At 46.8% G+C, this 18,384-nt stretch overlaps 8 protein-coding genes and 1 non-coding gene across 9 annotated transcripts; 4 read left to right on the top strand and 5 right to left on the bottom strand.

Annotated features, from left to right (window-relative positions):
- Positions 1 to 445: 445 nt before the first annotated feature.
- Positions 446 to 1,634, bottom strand: EV420DRAFT_1097421 (uncharacterized protein). The gene is made up of 7 exons (XM_060465814.1): positions 1,579 to 1,634; positions 1,355 to 1,526; positions 1,186 to 1,298; positions 1,099 to 1,128; positions 766 to 1,041; positions 514 to 712; positions 446 to 462 (listed from the first exon to the last, which is right to left on the bottom strand). Exons 1-6 carry the CDS (start codon positions 1,595 to 1,597, stop codon positions 684 to 686), a joined length of 639 nt encoding a protein of 212 aa, XP_060334892.1. The 5' UTR covers positions 1,598 to 1,634; the 3' UTR covers positions 446 to 462; positions 514 to 683.
- Positions 1,635 to 1,761: 127 nt separating this feature from the next.
- On the top strand, positions 1,762 to 2,448 carry EV420DRAFT_1618594 (6,7-dimethyl-8-ribityllumazine synthase; the record flags this gene model as incomplete). Its single annotated transcript, XM_060475363.1, has 3 exons — positions 1,762 to 1,991; positions 2,024 to 2,076; positions 2,123 to 2,448. The coding sequence occupies 3 exons, from the start codon at positions 1,762 to 1,764 to the stop codon at positions 2,446 to 2,448; spliced, it is 609 nt and encodes a 202-aa protein (XP_060334891.1).
- A 364-nt stretch (positions 2,449 to 2,812) lies between these two features.
- Positions 2,813 to 3,974, top strand: EV420DRAFT_1728506 (Gtr1/RagA G protein conserved region-domain-containing protein; the record flags this gene model as incomplete). The annotated part of the gene is made up of 4 exons (XM_060479876.1): positions 2,813 to 2,859; positions 2,910 to 3,336; positions 3,393 to 3,735; positions 3,791 to 3,974. 4 exons carry the CDS (start codon positions 2,813 to 2,815, stop codon positions 3,868 to 3,870), a joined length of 897 nt encoding a protein of 298 aa, XP_060334890.1. The 3' UTR covers positions 3,871 to 3,974.
- Positions 3,975 to 4,079: 105 nt separating this feature from the next.
- EV420DRAFT_1097102 (Sodium/calcium exchanger protein-domain-containing protein) lies at positions 4,080 to 6,723 on the bottom strand. Its single transcript, XM_060465812.1, has 18 exons — positions 6,640 to 6,723; positions 6,213 to 6,582; positions 6,033 to 6,153; positions 5,958 to 5,983; positions 5,850 to 5,907; positions 5,745 to 5,794; positions 5,611 to 5,692; positions 5,357 to 5,559; positions 5,213 to 5,301; positions 5,117 to 5,160; positions 4,984 to 5,063; positions 4,845 to 4,934; positions 4,748 to 4,794; positions 4,659 to 4,698; positions 4,561 to 4,607; positions 4,477 to 4,509; positions 4,389 to 4,423; positions 4,080 to 4,333 (listed from the first exon to the last, which is right to left on the bottom strand). The coding sequence occupies exons 2-18, from the start codon at positions 6,483 to 6,485 to the stop codon at positions 4,320 to 4,322; spliced, it is 1,332 nt and encodes a 443-aa protein (XP_060334889.1). The 5' UTR covers positions 6,486 to 6,582; positions 6,640 to 6,723; the 3' UTR covers positions 4,080 to 4,319.
- EV420DRAFT_1476288 (phosphoglycerate mutase-like protein) lies at positions 6,645 to 7,780 on the bottom strand (the record flags this gene model as incomplete). The annotated part of the gene is made up of 5 exons (XM_060469327.1): positions 6,645 to 7,046; positions 7,099 to 7,167; positions 7,217 to 7,395; positions 7,619 to 7,643; positions 7,700 to 7,780. The coding sequence occupies 5 exons, from the start codon at positions 7,778 to 7,780 to the stop codon at positions 6,645 to 6,647; spliced, it is 756 nt and encodes a 251-aa protein (XP_060334888.1).
- Positions 7,781 to 8,110: 330 nt separating this feature from the next.
- EV420DRAFT_1760859 (HORMA domain-containing protein) lies at positions 8,111 to 11,719 on the top strand (the record flags this gene model as incomplete). The annotated part of the gene is made up of 20 exons (XM_060480640.1): positions 8,111 to 8,220; positions 8,270 to 8,301; positions 8,350 to 8,453; positions 8,509 to 8,559; positions 8,610 to 8,675; positions 8,725 to 8,744; positions 8,800 to 8,830; positions 8,877 to 9,044; positions 9,099 to 9,150; positions 9,198 to 9,372; positions 9,427 to 9,856; positions 9,910 to 10,198; positions 10,248 to 10,417; positions 10,467 to 10,522; positions 10,571 to 10,579; positions 10,628 to 10,771; positions 10,823 to 10,887; positions 10,937 to 10,987; positions 11,037 to 11,266; positions 11,318 to 11,719. 20 exons carry the CDS (start codon positions 8,111 to 8,113, stop codon positions 11,549 to 11,551), a joined length of 2,487 nt encoding a protein of 828 aa, XP_060334887.1. The 3' UTR covers positions 11,552 to 11,719.
- Positions 11,720 to 11,830: 111 nt separating this feature from the next.
- On the bottom strand, positions 11,831 to 13,587 carry EV420DRAFT_1745144 (uncharacterized protein; the record flags this gene model as incomplete). The annotated part of the gene is made up of 5 exons (XM_060480115.1): positions 11,831 to 12,262; positions 12,295 to 12,447; positions 12,504 to 12,865; positions 12,964 to 13,051; positions 13,539 to 13,587. The coding sequence occupies 5 exons, from the start codon at positions 13,585 to 13,587 to the stop codon at positions 11,919 to 11,921; spliced, it is 996 nt and encodes a 331-aa protein (XP_060334886.1). The 3' UTR covers positions 11,831 to 11,918.
- Positions 13,588 to 14,557: 970 nt separating this feature from the next.
- Positions 14,558 to 14,646, bottom strand: EV420DRAFT_t77. The gene has a single exon. It is a non-coding gene; the product is annotated as a tRNA-Ser (tRNA).
- Positions 14,647 to 15,114: 468 nt separating this feature from the next.
- Positions 15,115 to 18,116, top strand: EV420DRAFT_1096949 (heat shock protein 70). Its single transcript, XM_060465810.1, has 12 exons — positions 15,115 to 15,274; positions 15,329 to 15,655; positions 15,710 to 15,737; positions 15,790 to 15,882; positions 15,940 to 16,132; positions 16,184 to 16,286; positions 16,341 to 16,891; positions 16,944 to 17,209; positions 17,262 to 17,465; positions 17,520 to 17,619; positions 17,677 to 17,890; positions 17,944 to 18,116. The coding sequence occupies exons 2-12, from the start codon at positions 15,478 to 15,480 to the stop codon at positions 18,036 to 18,038; spliced, it is 2,025 nt and encodes a 674-aa protein (XP_060334885.1). The 5' UTR covers positions 15,115 to 15,274; positions 15,329 to 15,477; the 3' UTR covers positions 18,039 to 18,116.
- The last annotated feature ends 268 nt before the right edge of the window (positions 18,117 to 18,384 follow it).

The following is an 18,384-nucleotide window of genomic DNA, read 5'->3' as shown; positions in this document are numbered from 1 at the left end:
CCGGTTGTCCATTATTAAATGTGCAGGTACCTTATCCATCTTTATTCTCTGAAACGGAGTGTTCGTTTTCCGCCCACCACGCTTGCTATTACTATCATGAGTCGTGACCTGCAGGGACTCTGTGTCTACTGTCGCGGTTACAATTGCCGTACCACTCTCGGACGTGCGGCGCTTTTTGGTGATCTTGGCTTCGGAAGGAACTGGAGGCGATACCTCTTCTCCGCGATGTACTGTTTTCGTTTCCGTGTCCGAGTCTGAATCCGAATCAGACTCTGAGTCTGACGAACTCGAGGATGATGAATTGGACGATGAAGATTCGGAGGAGGACGAATCCTTCGCCTTGGATTTCTTGGACTTTACCGCAGCGGGTTTGCTAGACTCGGGAGAATTTCTTTGCCGCGGAAGCTGGAAGCTTCTTGGCGATGACCTTAGTCTTCACAGGCTCTTCATCTGAGCTGCTATCTGCTGCTAATTCCGTTATCATGTTTACATGATTTTGACCACCGGACTTACCGTCACTGGAGGAATCACTCCCGGACGACAACGTCTTACTTGTGTCTCTTTTCGCGGGGTCATTTGATTCCTTGTCCTTCACATCTGCCGAATCTGTATCAGTTTATAGGAACGGTAACGGGTGCTTTGGGTACGGGTGTAATAGCTCATTAGCGACCAGGGAGGGAGCACTAACCTGGCTCCGAACTTGACGAGTCGTCTATATGGGGATTCCCATAAATATCACCAGTCAGGATACGTTATTGAGCTTACCATCGGAATCCTCGGAGCTGGAGCTTGAGGATGGAGAAGGTGCCTTTGATTTTGGGGCGGCAAGCTTGGAAAGCTTTGCATCAGATACTGGCTTGACAACAGAGGTATCAGACTCAGAATCGGAGGATTCAGAGTCGGAAGAGGACGAGGAGGACGAGGAAGGAGCTGCCTTCTTCTTTTTGGCGTCTTTTGAGGGTTCCGGCACTTTGGGATTTGAGGTTGAAGTCTTGGACGCGAGCCTTTTCTTCGTCTCTTTAGAACTTGAGTCGGCAGAGGCTGAATAGCAGCCGGGTTCAGTACTTCTCGGAGAGGGTTAAAAGATAGAAAACACACAGTCAGAATCTGAATCAGAGGTGTCCGAAGCTGTTATGCAATCCGCTATGTCAATACCTCCGTCAGCACATGGTGAGATAGACGTACAGTCAGAAGAGTCGGAGTCCGCTTCCGAAGATGCTATAGTTGATAAATCAGCATTGCGTGAAATACGACGGAGTGACATACAGTCATCATCTGAGCTGGAGTCCGAGTCTGAACTGTAAATTACAATTTCATGAGAAATATTTGCTTCCATAAAGGCGAGTACACGCACGAGTCACCGCTAGTTGCCTTTTTGTACCGTTCGACTATCACGTCCAGGCTGGGGCCAGCCACGGTAACCTCGTCCTTGAGGACAACGACATCCTTGACGGAATTTTTCAAAACGGAGGCTGCTTTGGTATGTTTATTCTTGACCAAGAAAGCATGAATTAGGGTATAGGTCGCTAAAGAGCAGGCAATGGTCAGAAAAGGTTAATCGGTATCCGGGACACCTACTAGCAAGGTTCCTGGCCATAGCAGCTGCAATTGAGGGAGACGAGAGGACAGCAAAGTTCGCTTTCAAAATTTCTGCATTATTTTTGCAAAATGATCGCTGTCACGTGCTGTCCCGGCGGCATCCCGAACAGGAAATTCTTTCCAAGGATGAGGGACGAGTATTCCACTTCCTTACTCCTCACCATGGCCAGCATTAAAGGTCTCTTACCATCAGAAACGAAATACGATGGCTCTGCACTCAGAATTGCCATTGTCCACGCGCGATGGAATAGGGAGGTCATCGATGCACTGGTAGCAGGTGCAATCCAGAAGCTGAAGGAGTCTGGCGTCAAGGAGAGCAACATTGTCGTGCAGTCTGTTCCAGGGAGCTTTGAGCTACCTTTGGCGTGCTCTAGGTTTGTTTCTAGTTTGCTGTATTTTTCATTTACTTATGTATCTGTACTAGGATGATTGCAGGCTCTCACATCCAACCCGCCTCCAACGATACTGATCTCCTTGGTGGAACTCAACTTTGGCACGTCTCCCAAGGTACCTTCCCGGACAGGAACTCCCGCACCAATTGCTGCTGTTACCATGCCCAACGAACCCTTCGATGCCGTCATCGCCATTGGTGTACTGATCAAGGGATCTACCATGCATTTCGAGTACATCTGCGACAGCGTTTCGCACGCGCTGATGAAAATTCAAGTGGACACTGGCGTTCCGGTCATCTTCGGCGTGTTGACCGCGCTGACGGATGACCAAGCTCTGGAGCGAGCAGGTCTCGGGCGAGGAGACAACAAAGGTCACAATCACGGCGAAGATTGGGGTCTGGCGGCTGTAGAAATGGGCTCGCACTGTCGGAGATGGGGCCAAGGCAAGTTTGCATAGATCAAATCTGACGGAAAATGGGAGAGAAGGACTCGAAAATTCGAATATTGTATGACATCAATATGTATAGAGAACGGCCAAGGAAAATGTTGAAATGTACTATTTCACCATCAAGCATATTGTTGTTCTAGTTACTTAGTGTTGATGGAACGCATGATCACCGTGGAGTGGGTGCTTGTGGGTGTCAGTAATTTGTGACTCGGTCGTGACGATTGGTCCTTGAGCTGGCTTGAGCTTGACCGTCGACCTCCACCTGCTTATCCTCCTTCAGCGACGAAGGACCGTACTTCGAAATGAAGAAAAAGGTATGCTACGCCTCGCCAGTATCTGTTCGTTGTAATGTCAAGTTTTCCAGGTTCTTCTCATGGGCGCTTCCGGCAGCGGAAAGACATCGATGCGGTCTCTAATCTTGTGCGTCCTTACGATAGATAAACAGATATCTTTTGACAACGGTTCATTAGCTCAAACAATCCAGCATCCATGACAGCTCGTCTAGGCGCAACAATCGACGTCGAGCAAAACCATGTCCGTTTCCTCGGTGACCTTATTCTCAACCTCTGGGACTGTGGCGGTCAAGACGCATTCATGGACTCTTATCTCACCACCCAACGATCAACCATCTTCCAGCACGTCGGTGTCATGATCTACGTATTCGACGTCGAGACGCGTGAGATGAACAAGGACCTCGAATATTACCGTGACTGCCTAGAAGGACTGCGGCAGTATAGTCCAGGCGCGGCTATCTTCTTATTGGTGCATAAAATGGATTTAGTAAGGGAGAACAAGCCGGTGACGTTCGGTAAAAAGCACAAGGAGCTCCAGGTGGCAAGTGGTGATGCCGACATAACCGTGTTCGGGACAAGCATATATGACGAGAGCCTTTACAAGGTCCGCTCTTCCCTTCTGTCTCTCGCCTCGCCTCTCTCTCACCACATACGTGACAGGCCTGGTCCAGTATCGTACATACATTAATCCCCAACGCCGCCGTCCTGTCGAAACACCTCACCACCTTCGCAGAGGTATGTTCGGCAACTGAAGTCATCCTCTTTGAGCGCACGACTTTTCTCGTAATCGCCACGTCCAACACTGCTACCGAAGACGTACATAAACTCGACGGCACCCGGTATGAACGAACGTCGGAGCTTATCAAGGCATTCAAACACTCGTGTTCCCGCGTCCGAGAGGAGTTTCATTGCTTAGAAATGGAGTTGCCAGACTTCACCGCCGTACTGGACGAAATGACAAGGAATACATATGTTATGGTCATCGCACATGATCCTTCAATAGGTACCTTTTTTCCTTACTCATGGATGAATGTCAGTCTCTTAACGATTGTGTGTAGAAACCGGTGCACTAAAGCTCAACATCCGTATGGCTCGGCGCAAATTTGAGCAGCTCCAAGGAGATGGGCAGGTTCTATGATTCAACTCGATAACGAACTAGATAGAACACATGACGACACCATGATAATTTATATTCCCTAAATCTGTATTTACAATCTTTATGCACCGCATCTCTTGGCGACAAGCCTTTTCTTATTTACGCCATTGGCTGAGAGTAGCTGGAACGATCTAAGCTATGGAGGAACCGTCATCTCATCTATAGTTTATGATCCGCTATAGGTACACAAGACAAGAATACCAAGAATACAGATAATAGATATCAGGGACGTGAGATAGATAGACTGCGGAAGGGCGCTATAGAACGCTATTAAATAAAATTTACTATGCTACAGCGAGCGGACAGGTTAGAACCAAAGGTTGTTGAGTAGTTTGTACGTTTGCACGTAATTTTCCGACCGAGGATGTGTGAGATAGGATGTGTGACAGGCATAATCAACAGTTTGTACGAGATACTCCAGCTCTTTGTATTTAGGAGACCCAAACTGTCAAACAACAAGAATGAGCAAGCAATTGACAGAAGGAAACAGCTATACGGACAAGCCAGAGCGATGACGAAGTACAATGTGACGAGCCTGAAGGAGTAAAATAAGCAACGAGCACGGTATTGCAATGTACTGATCCTTACATGAGACCTTCCATGTAGTTGGACTTGCCATCCCTATAAAATATGATTATGAAGGTTCCTAGAGCGGAGCTGACTTGGGCTTACTGAATAAGTGTGTTGACGAGGAACACAGAAACGAAAAAACAGATTGTCTGCGCAGAAATGATTAATTCCTGGAACACTGCGTCGAGATTACAACATACCTCGAAGTTATCGAAGAAGAGAGTCAACTCATGATTAGAACTGGGAGACGACGTTAGTAGGTGTCTCGGTCATCTTCTTTGACACTCACATCCATCCAACGATGACCAAGAGCGGTACAACAAAGGTTGCAATTTGCTGTACGGGTCTTTAATTACCAGGAACGTATGAAGTAATGAAGGGCTTACGATTGAGCTTCCCACACAGATGCCAATCGTGAGTTCCATTTGACCCTTCATAGCCATCCATATCGAAGTGACATGCTCAGCAGCATTCGCCTGAAAGATGTGAATTCCGTGGCGTATCACAACGAAGTGGGGTACTCACGACGATGGGAAGAAGAATCAAACCAATAAACGCTTTAGGAATGTTATACATCTTTGCAAATTCCTCGATGGAAGCAACAACTGGCACACGCTGATCTCAGCATATACAGCTTTGACGGAGGCAGTCCTCTTACGATAATCAGCGCAGAACGATGTCACAACTGTGACAATGATAAGGCTGGCAATGCAGGTTATTCGGAAATCAGATGCGAAGTCAACGCTGTACTCACGCTGTACCAGCAGATACGACGCTCATATTAGCAATTTCAGGCTCTTCCTCGGATTCCGGTGCTTGGAAAAGATAATGATGTGATTTCAACTGCAACAAATACGCCATGTCAGTAGATGCCCGTCAGATGGTAGTCTTGACAGACCTGGAAATATAGATATGCGATGTAAACACCCAATAACAATATTGCGGTTCCTCTTGAGATGATCAGTAGACCATTCCTGCCAGCAGGATCTAAATCGATCCGATCATCAATAAACGAAACAGTCGCCGACTCGCTAGCGCTGCCACCTATGCTAAACAAGTCCGTCGACTTGACGGAGTGGTAGGCCGCCGGAATGATGAGAGCTGTTGGTTGTTGAGCGTCTGAATTTCAAAATATCAGTGAAAGGAACTGACTAATACATGCAAGTGTCATTAACTGAGATAGGATGAGTGTAAACGCCGAGTGAGACCGTAAGGAACACATACTGAGCTGGAACTGAAGTAGGACTAATATTAGTACCATGGGCGCAACACGGGTTATCACTTACGCCTGAGCGGCCGTAACCTGGAAAGTTGCTTTCGTTGTACCGAGTGCCAGCTGGCGTTCATGACGATATTAGGAGACCAGAAGTGTATGGCTACGTATAACTTACCGGCCAAGAAAGAACAACCCAGCACCAACAGCAGATTTGACAGGATAGAACCAAGCATCTAAGAAACGAATTCAGTAAAATGCTAAAAAGGAGCGATAAAAACCATACAGAATTCTGGACAATGATCAGTTCATCTGCACCTCTAAGTGAGTTTATACAAGCGAATGGTGCAATAAAATTGACCTTGGAGCAACGCCGCAATTCCAACAATGATTTCGACAGCATTTCCGAAAGACGCATTCAAGAGACCGGCCAAAGTTTGTCCCAACTTGAACGACATCTGTTCAGTCGCCTCACCAAGGAGCTGTCCGCAATTTGATTAAACCGACTCGGCGTTGACTACGGATTTCAATAGTGGCGTACCTTTGCCAGCGGAACGATAGCAATGAAGCTGAAAGCGAAGCGCAAGCCAGCATCCCAGTTCAGATAATGTGCCGTAGCGCAAAGAGGAACGAATAAGAGAAGGATATTAAGATAACTTCCAAATAGGAAGAACTTGTAAGAATCAAGCCACGAAGGTTCGCCTTCCGCTTTGAAGACCGCCGAGCAACGCTTGATAAAAGTTGGGTGAATACCATTCGCAGTACCGTTGGTGGTGGGCAGCAGTGGCGTCTGCTCTGATGTTGGAGAAGACATGACGGGAGTTGTAAAGGACAGGAGTAGTTGGAGAAGACCAAGATAAAAAGTGATTCCTAAAATAGTATGTTGATCTAAGGCTGTGGATGTTTTGGAGCTCCGCGAATCTATTGAGTTTCTGGAATTCTAAGAATAAAGCACACAAAACAAAAACCTCTATTATTTATCCTCCGTGTCGGCGTTGCTTTCCACCACCTTGCTACTCCCCAAGTGAGAAATATCGCTATACTGGACAATCTCGGCCTTGTCCTTTCGTATGTCGATGATTGAAACAGAGCAATTGTAGCACCTCCAATCATTTACATTAACAGCTTTAGCGATACACTTCTTGGCCAGCAAGTTCTTGATCAAAGTGCTGATAAATCCGCCATGGGAAACAACGAGAATGCGGTATGGCGTCGCTCTGTCTGGAAGTGTTTCTAGGTGATGACGGATCGAATCGTCCCACCAAGACAAACTTCGTGTGATGAACGCGTCTGAACTTTCCGCTGTCGGGTCCGAGTTGATGTCCCCAAAGGCTCGTTTCTGTGCTTGGGTCTGGCCTTGGAGTCTTCCGAGATGCTGTACATGGTATTGTTAGCCTCACACAAACGTGCCCGAACATGCTGCACACCCTTTCACGCAGTTCAGATTGTTTGCGGAGCTTAACATGAGGATGGCATTCTAGGATCATTTCTGCCGTCTAAAGAGCCCCAATTAGTACTAGTGCCTAAAGGCAAAAGCGGTATGACCTTCGATGCCCTGCTCAAGTCTGAGCTGTAACCTTCGTCGAAGGAAATCTTCTGCAGTGCCGAGGATACCAGCACCGCTTGTTCTACACCTGACTTGTTCAGGTGGGTATCAAGTTGCCCTTGAACGATTTCCCGCCTATTAGCTTCGGTCTCCCCATGTCGTACGAGGTATATCCTTGCTGTAATCATGATCGATAACGATCGAGGGCGCTAGTCAGTCATTTGAGGAAAATATCTCTTTCGGGCTCTTTCGGGGACCCTTGCCGGTCGCGCTTGGCGTTAACGTCATCGATCTGCTTATCTGACACTACTCTAGGCTCGTGACCAGCCATGCATCTTCGCAGTAGGGCTGAGCAAAAAAGTACCTCTTTTTTACAAAAATAGTTTTTTACTGTAATTTACATGTGAGCTCTCGGACCAGATTTTCCTGGTCATTACAAGTCACGTGCATAGCTAGAACACTAGAGTGCACTATAGACTCACATGAGTCTCTTGTGCCCATGAGCAAGATTGAGCGTCAAGAACTCTGGAACGAGAAATATACTGGCTGCCACTTTCCGGCATGTCGTGCGATGAGCGGGGGAAATTTTGTCTTTGCCTGCTAAAAAGCCACGTGATTTATTTACATGTAATACCTGCAAAAAACTCTCAGCCGAGTGTCGACGTAATTTCCGCAGAAGTCGGATGATTTTTGCGCAGCCTACTTCGCAGACTCAAGCCCTTGATCTCGTGACGTGAGCCGAAGAGGAACGCGAGTGTTATTATTAAAATCAACGTGATGACCGCGTCGCGTTTTTATCACATGATACCCAAAAAATTCGAAGCCAATTATCCAGCTTGTCCAACGACGACGACCACTCATTTGCTGTCCATATCTTTTCGGTCTCTTCATTTATGCAGAATCAGCTTAACAAGACCGAAACGCAAGCCATCTCGTCTGCACAGAGTCTGGCATCGGTACAGACGTTGTTAAAGGCAGGATTAGGATGCATAACTTTCATGAGGTGAATAGGATTTTTTCCTCACACAATACGTTTATTTATGACCACCCAGGGATCTTCTTCCTCATGACAACTTTTCAGAAAGTGAGTGTCACTGTTCGCTGTTGTCGGCACGAGACCGATGGGCGACAGGTCATTTCGTCACGTCGGAAGAGAGCGCCTCACAAGACTCGTCGGGAAGTTTCTCGTCGCTTGACCTGCAGAAGAAACGAAATGTCAACAGTTTCAAAATTATGGTACGGCGCTTCAAGGGTCATCTGGGCTGTAACTATATCTGACGCACAAATCTAGACAATGACAAGAGGGTATACCGATGAGGCTGATAGATTGCTGAACTATTTAGTGGGTGCCATTTTCTATGCTAAATGTAACACTATCTCATCTCTTTGTAGGAATACGGAGTGTTCGATGCCCTTCAGAAGCAGTACCTGCGTACTTTCATCTTTGCTGTTTACCTCGTAAGTTCCTTCCAACTTCATCCTAACATTGGTGCTGAAACACGCTCAGGATAATAAGGATCCCAACAAGTATGTGCGCATATATGGAGCTCTTCATGCGTATGACTGACATTCGTACCGAAAGTATCATCGAAGCATACACGTTCAACTTTCAGGTAAGCAAATCCTAGTCGACTAACTTAATTTTCTTACGATTTTTAGTACCATAAACTTCCCGGAACCGATACCACTGTTCCCGTCATGACGCTTGGCGACGATACAAAGCGCACACCACTCAGAGGGTTTAATACTAGAAAGAAAGATCCTGTTGCCGAGGCAGTGAGTAAAGGGAAGTTACCCACCCTCAGAGACGTTAAACGGAGTGTCAAGGTGCGTAGTGATCACCCCATCCTATTTTTTACTGAATATACACCTACTGTCCAGACCCTGTTGAAGACCTTAATTACGTCGATGACACAAATGGATGTTCTCCCAAGTGAGCGAGTCCACAACTATCCGAATCTCATTGTATTGACCTTCCAGAGCGCCGTTTCGCTTCTTTCAAAATGTTTTACACAGACGACACCCCTTCCGAATACGAGCCTCCTCATTTCATAGCTGCGGACGCGGAGAAGGATAAGTGGTTTTTCATGACTCATGACATGGACGAGATACCAGATAAATGGAGCGTTGGAAAGGTCGATACTGGTCACCATGCGTACGTTTTGATATCATTGCTCTTCATCACGTCGCTCAACTTTACCACCTTCAGTGTGAATGTCAGCGTAACTTCTATTGCCACCTACCTTCCTTCTTCGACCGAATACGACAATGCACCGTTTACTGGAACTACAACGCGCTGCGCGACTGCGCCTAGCCTGTCTCCCATTGAAGAGGCATCACTACGTATGGAGCAGGCAGCAAAGCAGAAAGAGGACGCTGAAAATAGGAACATTGTTTGGTCGACGGAGGATGTAATGTGTGAGGAAGACGCAGACGGAGAGAACGAGGCTGATTTCGTGCAGCAGCCTGATGGTACATATGTGCTCGCTGGAATGGCCCAACAAGACGCGAAGCCTGTACCAATAGGTCTCAGAACGGAAGACGGCTGCATTGAGCCGATACCAGCGGAGATGATGCCTGTTGATGAGGAAATATTTGGTGGATCAACCCAGACTGTGCCGACGCGTCTGAATGATATGGTAAGAGTGTTAGAATTTAGGATTGCTTGTCAGCATTTAACAATGTTTTGTAGCTCACGAAGAAAACTACGGACGTCGTTATGATCGATGAGACGCAGCCTGTGGACGACCACACCCCCAAATCTGGATGTCACTCTTTGAGCAGGGATGGATCTACCTCCATTCGGCCCCGGGACGGTTTACTTGACTTCTCCCCAACACAGCCTTGTCTCGTTTCAAGATTAACGACACCTTCTCCTGAGTCGCCACTGCCCGGCGCCTCTGATAACGACGATATAGACACACAACTGTTGCAAAAGTTGGTCTTGAGTGCCAATAACGGGGACGATACCGAGATGCTAGGTGCGACAATCAGATATGACTTGTTACCCTTACCTATTATCTCTCTTAGATATGGAGACCCAGGCGATGGACTATTGCCATCCCTCGGAGAGTATACAATCATACGGGATAAGTAATCAAAGCGTCCCCGAGATTATCGATGCCGATATTGCAACACCAAGGCAGGAGAGAAAGGTTAAACACGATACCGACGTTGTTGAATGCGAATGTGGCGTTTCTGTGCGTGTGCTTCGGAATTTTTTTGCAGTTACTCATACCGAAGCCGCAGCTCGAGGATGGTTGTTGCTTCTGTGAAGGCGGATGTGAGCGCTGGTACCATGTTTGGTAAGTGCAGGACCATGGACACATACTCTCTGACCACCTTCTGCTTAGGTGTATGGGGTATGTAACTATGGCCCTTGCCCTATCAGCTCGTTTACAGTTTCGCAGATATCATTCCTCGCAGGACCCACGTCTTCCGGATAAATTTGTTTGTTTTGACTGTCGTGTGCGCGCCGACCCGACGTGGGAAATGATCAAAATGGACCTTTTCCCCACGATGCTGTCCAAATTCAGAGAACTAGCATCTTTCAGGTATGTGTTTGAGAATAATGACTTCTCCATCTCTTCATTGACGTCTTCCAGGCGAGCTATCAAGATCACTGAGAAATTCGAGCCAGAAACTGCTGCTCAGTTCACAAAGCAAATGGGTATAATCTCACCGATGCTATGCGAATAAAATTTGACTCGGCGTTACAGGATGTGAGAATAATCTCGGTAAACAGTTGTTCAAGCGCCTAGAGATCGAAAGTATGCTGTGCTGCTTGGCGTTCCTTGCACTTGCTGACGATATTCTTAGACTTCATAATCGAGCATGAGACTGTCGTCGATGATATCGGTTTCACAGAGAGTCGGGCCCGGAACGGTAAAGGTAAAGGCAAGGCGAAAGGAAAGCAAACAAAGACCCGGAGAAACGTCCAAAAGGCGAAATATGTCTTCAATCGCCAATCAAAACATACCAAGGAATACTCGGATTATTTCGATCCAAGCCTCGAAGCGGAGAGTCGCCTCTTAGGTCTCCCGCAAAAGGTTAGTGGTGTCCTATATATGTAGAAAGATACGTATAGTAACCCACTACAGAAACTAAGCGCGAAGCCACGCCCTGGCATGTCGACATCAAAGACTCAGCTTGCACCGTTGCCTCCGGCTAAAATTCTAGTGAACGACACCCAGACTCAGGATGACATCGAAACTCAGACGGCGCTGCCCTCGGTATCTGCTGACAAGTTGAAGCGAACTAAACTTGACGAAGACTCGAGGCCCAGGAAGAGGGTGAAGGTTTCTGTCGCACCTGGTATCGATCTGGCGGAGTGACATGCTGGTTCTTTAGTCTTTGCCTGGTTCTTATGCTTTGGAATGCTCTGTACTTGCTGTCTGGTTCACATCACTCCTAGAGGAAAACCTCGGAGAAAAGTGTATTGTTGCTGTATTACCGTCTGTTCAGTCCAGAATTGTTGAAATGTATCGATATTATTGCAAGGGTTTACCACTATCCAAGTCCTCCAGGGAGCAAAACTTGGCCGATTCTCGTCAAAGTGAACTCGTTCCGTGTCTAGCAATTCTTCGATAGAGTAATATTAACAAAGTTATTGACATCCTTAACGCTAAAACATATTACCCTACAATGCTAGCTTCTGGCAACCCCTGCGAGTCAGGGAAATGATGCTCTGATATAAATCTGTCACTTCAATTCGATAATCTCTTTCATAATCTGACAATCTTGACCCTTCGAATCTCGCCATCTGGCACTCATTACGACATTGGAGAAATATGCATCATGTTGGAAATGGACGACATTCATGCCTCCAGCAAATTCGTCGGACGACTGCCATATTGGCTCGTAATCATCTTCACGTGTAAAGTGAACAAGCCAGGCTTCATCCGCACTCAGGAGGTCCTTATATTTGACTGCCCTCAAGATTTGTGACTGGACGGACGTTGCGTCTGAATATTCCGCCACCTCCAGGATAATGGTACGCTCTGTCGGTGTCCCTTGGGTGAGAATGATATTGGGGTGGACTCCATCTATGCACGAATGCCATTCGACGGCGACGGACCAAGAGTCAGACGAGCCGAGCCAACTGGAGAGTATCCTTGACAACTCGGATTCATAAACCCCTGGGCAGTATGCCCACCATCCTTGATGCCCACAAACAGGAACATGTGCCGTCTCGGTAGACCTGCTGCATACATCCTGCAAGAATTCCTTGCTGAAAAACCATAATGCCGTCCGTAAAATATCGACGATAGCCATGTCGCTGCTTACTCCAGGCAAAGCGTGTAGATGAGGTGTAGGAAATTTGACAGGGAGCTTTGTTTGCAAAAAGACCGTTCACAAATGCTGACGACATCTGATATTCAGATTGAAGTGTATCTGGCGTGTTGAGGACACCCTCTGCCGTCAAGAAGTCAGCAGTGTCTTCTTTGGAGTAAATATAAACGGGGCCAGAATAGCCAAGGAAGTTATAGTAGAGAAGAGCAGCAGCGTCGTGGGCGTCAGGATCCTGAAGCGTTTGTAGCATATTTTTGTATGGGGGGTGAAGGCCAAACCATTCGTACAGCTCATGGATGGTATTCCGCTGCCAATGAACAAAGGTGACATTCTGGCTGTCATTTGAGGACTGGAGCCTGTCACGGATGAACTGCCCGCATAAACATACGGTTGCGGGATGGCCACAGACGTATTATCAGTCGTGAATGGTACCAAATCGATTACTGAAACGTACCCTCCAGATTTAATCCATATATCTTTGACGATATTGGGATTCAGAGTAAAGCGATCGTCCTTTTGAAAGTCATGGAAGAGACTCTCAACTTGTGATAAGGAAAAATAAGGGACTTGAATGATTGTCATGACTCCATCAAAATGTCTAAATGGCGTTGAACAAGGCGCTGAATGTCCCAGTTGCGATCATGCCATCCAAGGAATAGTAGCTGATGGTTTTGTAATCTCTGAGGAACTTCAAGGCTCCGAGGAAATCATGCACGACATCCAAAGAAGCTGCACGTAACTCATCGATGTCATCGACAAGGAGAAAAAGTCTTCGTCTTTTCCATTGAAGTAGGCGATGAAATCGTTTCCGTGGGTGAACGGGGGCACACCATGCTCCCTCATACAAATTGATCTGTATATGGAATCCCAGAATGTCTCTAGGTCTTCCATAATTCGCAAATCCTTAAAGGATAAACTGATCAGGAAAAGTTAGCTGCCCATATTGTAGTTTTCAGGGAAGGAAAACTGACTGAATAACTGTATATTCTTCCAGACGTGACTTGATGTCGAGTAGTCGCATAGTCTTACCTGACCCCGGAGGGCCTAAGAGCAGAGGGAGCCGTCCCCTTAAAGCCATTTGTATGTACATTTCTGTCTCCGATTCGACGTCGTGCTGCACAAAATATCCTCGCTGTGTATCATTTATATTTGATGGAGTGCGTATGATCCATTCTCTTCCTGTTATGACAGTCAACTTGGAAATGAAGCTCCTAGATCAGCACCATACTGCTTTCGTTCTCTGGATGCTTGTAACGCGTTGGGCTGACAGAAGGCTCCGATACAGGTAGGTTGACGCTATTATATCGACGAACATAACGAACAGGACCAAGCGTTCTTCCTGGAGAGAAATAGGTTATCTACGGAGGAGTGTTAGGAGCCTCGTCGTGAACGTTTACCATTGAATGGCTTCACAGTTAATGTCCTTGTTTGCAACCCGCCGTATAGTCGGTTTTGGAAGACAGAAGATGGCACTCCTGATATATCATTTAAACGAGTCCCCAGAGATTTGAAACTTCGTATTAGTTGAGTCATGGACGAAGCGAGAGAACTTGAACATACCTGAAACTAGTAGCGGAGGGTATCCGATCAGGAGACTCACAAAATCAGAAACATTGCGAGGAGCCAACTCCTACTTCACAAGTAAGAAACGCTACCTGAAGTAGAGGGACACTTTAACTACTTGAACACCATTCCTCAACATTGGAGGCGGTATATAAGTAAGGAAAGACGACGTCGAGAATGCTCCCACGAGAAAAAACAAGGCGTCATCATAGAGATTCAAAGAGCGAGAACTTTACTAGGGAGAGGAGTATGTTAATTGGCGCAAGGGAAATTGAATGCCATAAGGAGTGGAAGAAGTTTTGCCTCGACGAGCTTTTGAATCATAACGAACACTGAAGGACCAAGGTACCTGGTGACTGGTGACTGGTCAGTAGTCAGACTCACTGACAATGGTAAGAAAGGGTAGAGAGTCTAGTGACTCAAGAGTCGAGACAGTAGACTCGAGAGTACTAGAGACGATGGCACTGACGATCGGCAAAAAAGGGCGTCACCGTAGAGATTCGAACTCTAGCGGGCAAAGCCCAACCGCTTATTGTATAGCAGGCGATCCCGTTAACCACTCCGGCACAGTGACCATAAACGGATTTCGAAAAATACACTATGATAATAGCATAACATATCGGAGTCTGAACTCTTAGTAACCATCTTTTACCAACTTTCCCTTTGCTTCAAGATGTCTGAAGCTGACTTTTATCTGGCAACACGTCTTGCATACCCTTTCTTCTGGATATAATTGTCCAAAGCGCGAACATCACTCCACCTCTTTTACGTGAAATCGAACAAAGACATGCCAACCAGTACTATCCTGGACGCCTGTTATGTCCAACATCGATCCGGTTATCTTGCCTATATACCAAAAGAAAAGTTTCCCTCAACTTTCACTCTTCCGTGCCTCTTGAGTCTTCGTTGATACTTTGTCCCGCGGTTCCCGCACGATCCCTGCTCTAGTGTTCCATCATGTACTTCATTTCAAGATCGTAAACTTCAAGTGTTGACGGCAATATTAATGTACTTCCTTCGACGATAGCAGATGAATCCTTTAGCAACTTTTTCTTGTGGCTGAGGCAGCTTACGCGAGGTGATTTTATGTGAAGCTGTTCAGCGATCTGAAGTACAAAGAAATCAGTTGTCACTCGATATCAGCCGTCATCGCACCGATGCTCCTTCGATCTCCTGGCTTCGTGAAAGCACCAGAATTCTTGGTAAGTGTATCTGATTGTTATCATACTAGATCCAGATGGTGATGACTCGAAAAGATCATTTGAATATAACAGTTACGACTCTTGACACGTTGTTCATAACTACCCGCATATTCTGGGCAATACGTGTTCACTAGGAAGGACACGTCATATGCAATATAAATGCAATGTTTGTGTTACCCGATGGACACCAGATCTCTCCATAAATGTCATTTCACACGCAAATACGACGCCGTCAAAACCAAAGGCGCGCTCGAAGTCGAATAACCGCTTATTCTTCTCTGTCTATCGCATTCTTTGCTATACTCACGATTATATGTCTATGTCCGACCTCTGTAAAGGCGAGTTCTAATGATAGAATTGATGGACCTGTCATTGGTATAGGTATGTGTCCTTTCATTCTCAGGGCGATTCATTCTAATCTCCGTCTTCCCACAGACCTGGGAACCACATATTCTTGTGTTGGGTGAGAGTCTCTTCCATGTGTCTCTGACATATTTCTGACAATCCAACTATAGGGTACAGCGAGGCAGTGGTGTAGAAATCATCGCGAACGATCAAGGTCATCGTATCACACCGTCTTGGGTTAGCTTCAAGGACAATGAAAGATTGTAAGTCGGCTTATCCAGTTAAATATTTCTGGACCATACGAATTCTACCCTTCTTAGAATTGGGGAGAGTGCCAAACACGCATTTCATTCCAATCCGCATAATACGGTTTTCGACGCCAAGCGTTTAATCGGACGTAGGGTCGACGACCCAGACGTACAGAAAGACATCAAACATTGGCCCTTCAAAGTACAGGAGAAGAACGGAAAACCGGCGATTTCTGTACAATATGAGGGCAAATCGCTTGACTTGGTACGTTTTGTGCAGCCGTGTATAACTCCTAATGCTGATTTGGACATCTAGTATCCAGAAGAAATCAGCGCCATGGTACTTTCCAGGATGAAGGAGGTAGCTGAAGCATATCTGGGGCAAAAGGTCTCGCACGCCGTAGTCACTGTCCCTGCGTGTAAGACATCCCCATATAATGGTTAGGTAGCTGCTTATCCGAATTTCCCACTAGACTTCAATGATGCCCAACGCCAGGCCACGAAAGATGCAGGAACGATCGCGGGACTGAACGTCGTTCGCGTCATGAGCGAGCCTACTGCTGCCGCCCTCGCATACGGCCTCAACAAGAAAGGCTCAGAATCCAAGATCATCGTCTACGACCTTGGTGGAGGAACCTTTGACGTATCTCTGCTCTCCATTAAGGATGGCGTTTTCGAAGTTCTCGCCACAGCTGGAGACACTCACCTCGGAGGCGAAGACTTTGACAATCGTGTCATCGACCACCTAGTGAAGAAGTACAAGCAGAAGACAGGGACTGACGTCTCAACGAACCAGAAGACGACGGGAAAGCTAAAGAAGGAGGTGGAGAACGCCAAGCGTACGCTGTCAACGCAGCAGAGCACTCGGATCGAGATCGAGAGTTTCGAGAATGGGAACGATTTCTCGGAAACGCTGACAAGGGCCAAGCTCGAAGAGCTCAACATGAGCCTTTTCAGGAAGACCATGAAACCTGTTGAACAGGTTCTCAAAGACGCAGACATTTCGAAGGATGATATCGATGAAGTGTGCCATTCTTGTTCCCCAGTCTTCTCTTGCCTGATGGTGCGTTACCCAGATCGTTCTTGTCGGCGGATCTACGCGCATTCCCAAAATTCAGCAAATGCTCAGGGATTATTTCGGGAAAGAGCCGTCTAAGGGTATCAATCCTGACGAAGCTGTCGCATACGGCGCTGCCGTGCAAGGGGGTATCCTCTCCGGTATCGAAACAGGAGCTACAGTAGTCGACGTCTGCCCTCTGACACTGGGTATCGAAACGACCGGTGGCGTAATGACAAAACTCATCCCTCGTAATACCATCATCCCAACACGCAAAAGTCAAATGTATGTATTCGGTTGTACGGTGGAACATCCTACTGACCTGGATTTCTTGTAGTTTCTCTACCGCGGCGGATAATCAACCCACAGTCCTTATTCAAGTCTTCGAGGGAGAGAGGGGGATGACGCAGGACAATAACCTCTTGGGCAAATTTGAATTGACAGGCATCCCGCCGGCTCCGAGAGGCGTTCCTCAGATTGAAGTAACCTTTGAAGTCGATGCCAATGGTATCATGAAAGTGTCCGCTGCTGATAAGGCAACGTGCGTTTTTCTTTGTTTTCTTAGTCAGGGACGTCCGCTTATTAGATATGATAGTGGAAAAACGGAGAGCATTACTATCAAGAACGAAAAAGGACGTCTTAGTCAAGACGAGATTGACAGAATGGTCGTGGAGGGCGAGAGATTTGCCGAACAAGTTGGTTGACATCGACGTTTGAGGTTGCCTTTTGCTAACCTGACCTACCCCAATTAGGATAAGCTTCGAAAGGATCAGATCGAAGCGCTAAACGCCTTGTCGTCGTTCATCTATGGGCTCAAAAGCCAACTAAATGACCAAGAGGGACTTGGAGGAAAACTCGATGCATCCGACAAGAACACTGTTTCGGAGGTAATCCATGAGACTATAGATTGGATCGAGGATAGCGGGACAAGTGCTACCACAGAGGACTTGGAGGAAAAATTAACTGGTAAGCGGCAGCAGATATTGTTTCGTTTCACTTCAAATTGACAGCATACGCAGAGATTCAAAGTACTATAAATCCTATTACCGCCAAGCTGTATCATTCACCCGGTCCGCAAGAATGGGAATGGGAGCGCCCAGACGATGAGTTGTAGAAGCGCACGTAGCATACCCATCATTGTACATCTACTAGCATACTACTTTACTGCCAGGACAGCTTCAGGAGTTACGAGGGAACCGGTGTTTTCGGACCGCAAGAATGATAGCCGGCGGCTATGAATGACGTCAGATTCGATCGAGTAAATATTCCACGTGTCCTGTCTCAACCTTCCCCTTGGTCGCTCCGAGACACCACATGGCGCATTATATCCATGGCTCTTGAATTCGTCGATAATTCTAGCATCCAATTTCTGATGGGAGTCGCTTTATTCCGACGCAAAGCCCGCTTTGATCGACTCGACCTACTATCAAAAAATCAGTGGCACAAGGCTGCGGCGCCGA

This window comes from Desarmillaria tabescens (assembly GCF_030435595.1).
Source record: "Desarmillaria tabescens strain CCBAS 213 chromosome Unknown EV420scaffold_7, whole genome shotgun sequence".
Lineage (NCBI taxonomy): Eukaryota > Fungi > Basidiomycota > Agaricomycetes > Agaricales > Physalacriaceae > Desarmillaria > Desarmillaria tabescens.
Note: the sequence above shows the minus strand (reverse complement) of the source record. Positions and strands in the feature narration are given on the sequence as shown.